Raw genomic sequence first — 3,474 nt, 5'->3', positions numbered from 1 at the left:
TATGAAACCTTAATTTTTACATAATGGAATGCATATGGACTTAAGTTTTGTCATGGTAATCTCTCTGAAACTTTCTGAGTGATAAGATAACATGATTATCAGCCTTAGTTTAATTCGAAGTTTCAGCACTGCTGTAAGTACCGACCTATTAACAGACTATATAGGCTAAATCGTTGTGGACTTGGGATGGTCTACAATAATATACTTTCAAATTGAAAAGGTTTATAAGAAATCTTTACATATTAATACACCAATTTAAGTTACATTATAGAATATTATTACACCAATTTAAGTTACATTATAAACACATTCAGTGACAAAAGATGTAAGCTCACAAAACTCCTAATGCAATTCTACTTGTGACCGATTCCAATAGTGGTGATACCTCCTTTTCAGAATCCTTAATATTATAATGTTTTTTGATTGTATCCTCATCTGAAAAGGAACTAAGGTCATCCATAGAACATTGTTTCCCGTGAATGTGCGATAGAACATCCTCTAGCGAGTTATCTAAGTCCTTGTCCACTACACAAACTATAAAGTTCTTATCTGCATCATCAATTCCAAAACTTAAGAGGGACTGAGAAATATTACCGGATAATGAGAGGTTAAATAAAATCTCTGTATAAATTGTTCTTGTCGTCATCCTTTCATGGACGAAATTTAATACAGCTTTATTAGCCGCCACAACAACTTGAAACGCATGAAGAATAAGGGAGGGTTTAACTGTACAGCACTGTAACGTTCCGTTCGTTAGCATTTTTCGTACTTCAGGAGTATTTTGAACATTTTGCATTAATACCATGCGGAGTGTTCTGTTATATTCCAACTGTGCTTTAAACATGATGACTCTTCACAACCACCTGAAGGAACAGAAAACAATACTGTATATCATGCTATATTATACTAGTGATGGACGATATTTCACGAACTGTGATTTTTTCACTGATATCAATAAATAACGAGTAACGACTGTTACTTTCTACGCTATCACAGTGATCAGTCGTGATTTCAAGATTTCACTTCAAGTGATCACCGTACGCCCTCTTAACTCCATATACCGAACTAGAATGTTGCTACCCACCGCCATCTCGATCCTCTTATACTGCCTGCTCTATGCCGCTAGTTTAATACAGGAAGGCGCGACTACCAATAGTTCTCCTAATCGCCGTAAGAGTGCAGCAGTAGACGCACAATCTTCGCTGTCAGTGTGGGTGTAGCACTGTATTATTGGTGCATGAATGTGTGTGAAAACCTTAGTTATTTTGTACAATGAGTAAACGTGTCTGGTCACTTTCGTTCGTACAAGATATATTTTGAATAGAACTGTGAAATGAATTAATCATGTTATGTTTATAGATATTTCAAAAGTGATGTTAAGGTGTTGGTACTTGTTTCTTTCCATTCGTGCAAGGTATATTTTTCGTAGAACTGAAACTTCAGATTCTTTCCCCGAAATATTCAACTGTTGTATACCATGTTGCCAATCTCAGCAAGGTTCTTCGCAGCCAGAAAATATACGACTCCATGAAATACAGTCTAGAAGAGAATTGAGAGAAAAGCGGCTGTCGGCTTTATCTAGGCAAAGACCTAATGAAGGAAGTACCGTAATTGGATATCCTCAGATTACTCTCGCATCTGTGCCTTTACACCTTATTTCAGAATTTGATGGAGCCTCCGCGGCTCAGGCGGTAGACGCCGGCCTCTCACCGCTGCGTTCTGTGGTTCATATCCCAGTCATTCCATGTGAGATTTGTGCTGGACAAAGCGGAGGTGGGACAGGTTTTTCTCCGGATACTCCGATTTTTCCTGTGATATTTAATTCCAGAAACACTCTCGAATATCATTTTATTTCATCTGTCATTCATTAATCATTGCCCCGGAGGGGTGCGACAGGCTTCGCCAACCGGCACAATTCCTATCCTCCCTGCTAGATGGGGGCTTCATTCATTCCATTCCTGCCCCGGTCGAATGACTGGAAAGAGGCTGCGGATTTTTTTTTTCCAGAAGGTGATTAAAGCCGTGGAGGATAGTGGATTCCTTGCGATAAAAATTGTGACGGACAATCACTAAACGCCTTCATGTTTAGACATTTTGGACAACCTCAGATATCCACACGATAATATTCCAATCAAACTAGAAACAGGAAATCAAATCCTAGCTTGCGGGTACTAGGTTCGTGTTGTTGAAGAGAGGGTGGAGTGTGACATTTGTGTCAGCAACATCTCACTGCCTAGAGCTTCGACACCTCTAAATGGAACTGATTATACATCAGGACAGAGGAGGAGTTCGATACCCAAAACCTAGATTTGTTGCTCTGGTGAAGCATCTCCAGGAGTTCGTTTAAACTGATGTGCCCTATTGTCGAAGTCCTTCAAGCCTATGAGCGTAATACGAGGACTTGCGAAGTCTTCCCTTTCAGAATACCGGGCGAGTTGGCCGTGCGGTTAGGAGCGCGCAGCTATGAGCTTGCATCCGGGAGATAGTGGGTTCGAACCCCACGGTCGGCAGCCCTGAAGTTGGTTTTCCGTGGTTTCCCATTTTCAAATTCTGGGCTGTACCTTAATTAAGGCGGCCGCTTCCTTCCCATTCCTAGGCCTTTACTATCCCATCATCGCCATAAGACCCATCTGTATCGGTGCGACTTAAAACAAATATTAAAAATCTTTCAGAATGTGTTTTGTTACACTGTGAGGTCAAAGAACATCAGCAAAATGTTAGTGATATTATCCTAACCAAGTTCGTAAGACCTCTATTATTTGATATTGCGTTGGCAAGAACACAAAAAGTACGGTACCACTCCAAGCCTTCGTCCAGGAAATATTGCCGATATTTATTATTACTGATGTATTTTACGAGCTTCAGTGAACATATGACCATACTGCATAGTGTTTTGTAGTCTGTCGTCATTAGAATATGTTTAGACCTTCGAGCATACAAATAGATAGAGGGGGCGCTGCCAGCAGAACGTGGCGCCAAGATACAAATCAGCTGATGTTGGGCACGTATCGTAAATTGCGCGGGGAGATTTCAAGGATTCATTGTCGACAAACCAGACCTTTTCTATGCAATTTTGATGTGTTACAAACATAAAAAACACGTATTTTCTTTTATGTGATAAGTGAATTACACCAGTCTGAAAGAATATAGCAAAAATAGTCACTTCTTGCTCTGCTTATAATTGCAGTCAGAGATTTGAAAAGGTGAGTAAGATATCTTTTCACGGGTAAAGATTAAAATCTGTAACTGAAAAGACACTGTCTTGATTTCGTACAGTATCTAGGCTGCCAGGGACCAAATGAAATATTAGGCCTTGGTACATATAGTTTAGTTATGACTTATAACTACATCGTGGACATATCTTACTTTGAACTTTTTTGACATAATCGGTTTACTTGGTAGCCTAAATTTATTTCTGGACCTCACAGCACAGTCGTAAGTCGAGCACCCTGCCTACGCGGCTGAGCCGGATTT

At 40.0% G+C, this 3,474-nt stretch overlaps 1 protein-coding gene across 1 annotated transcript; it reads right to left on the bottom strand.

The window, feature by feature from the left end:
• Positions 1 to 205: 205 nt before the first annotated feature.
• Positions 206 to 1,032, bottom strand: LOC136875700 (EKC/KEOPS complex subunit TPRKB-like). Its single transcript, XM_067149265.2, has one exon. The coding sequence runs from the start codon at positions 842 to 844 to the stop codon at positions 332 to 334; it is 513 nt and encodes a 170-aa protein (XP_067005366.1). The 5' UTR covers positions 845 to 1,032; the 3' UTR covers positions 206 to 331.
• Positions 1,033 to 3,474: the final 2,442 nt, after the last annotated feature.

This window comes from Anabrus simplex, chromosome 6 (assembly GCF_040414725.1).
Source record: "Anabrus simplex isolate iqAnaSimp1 chromosome 6, ASM4041472v1, whole genome shotgun sequence".
Lineage (NCBI taxonomy): Eukaryota > Metazoa > Arthropoda > Insecta > Orthoptera > Tettigoniidae > Anabrus > Anabrus simplex.
The sequence above is the reverse complement of the archived record's forward strand: the minus strand, read 5'-3'. Positions and strand labels throughout refer to the sequence as shown.

What these genes read in the sequence shown, in the direction of transcription:
- LOC136875700 (XM_067149265.2), bottom strand. Translation starts at nt 844, where the DNA reads ATGTTTAAAGCACAGTTGGAATATAACAGAACACTCCGCATGGTATTA.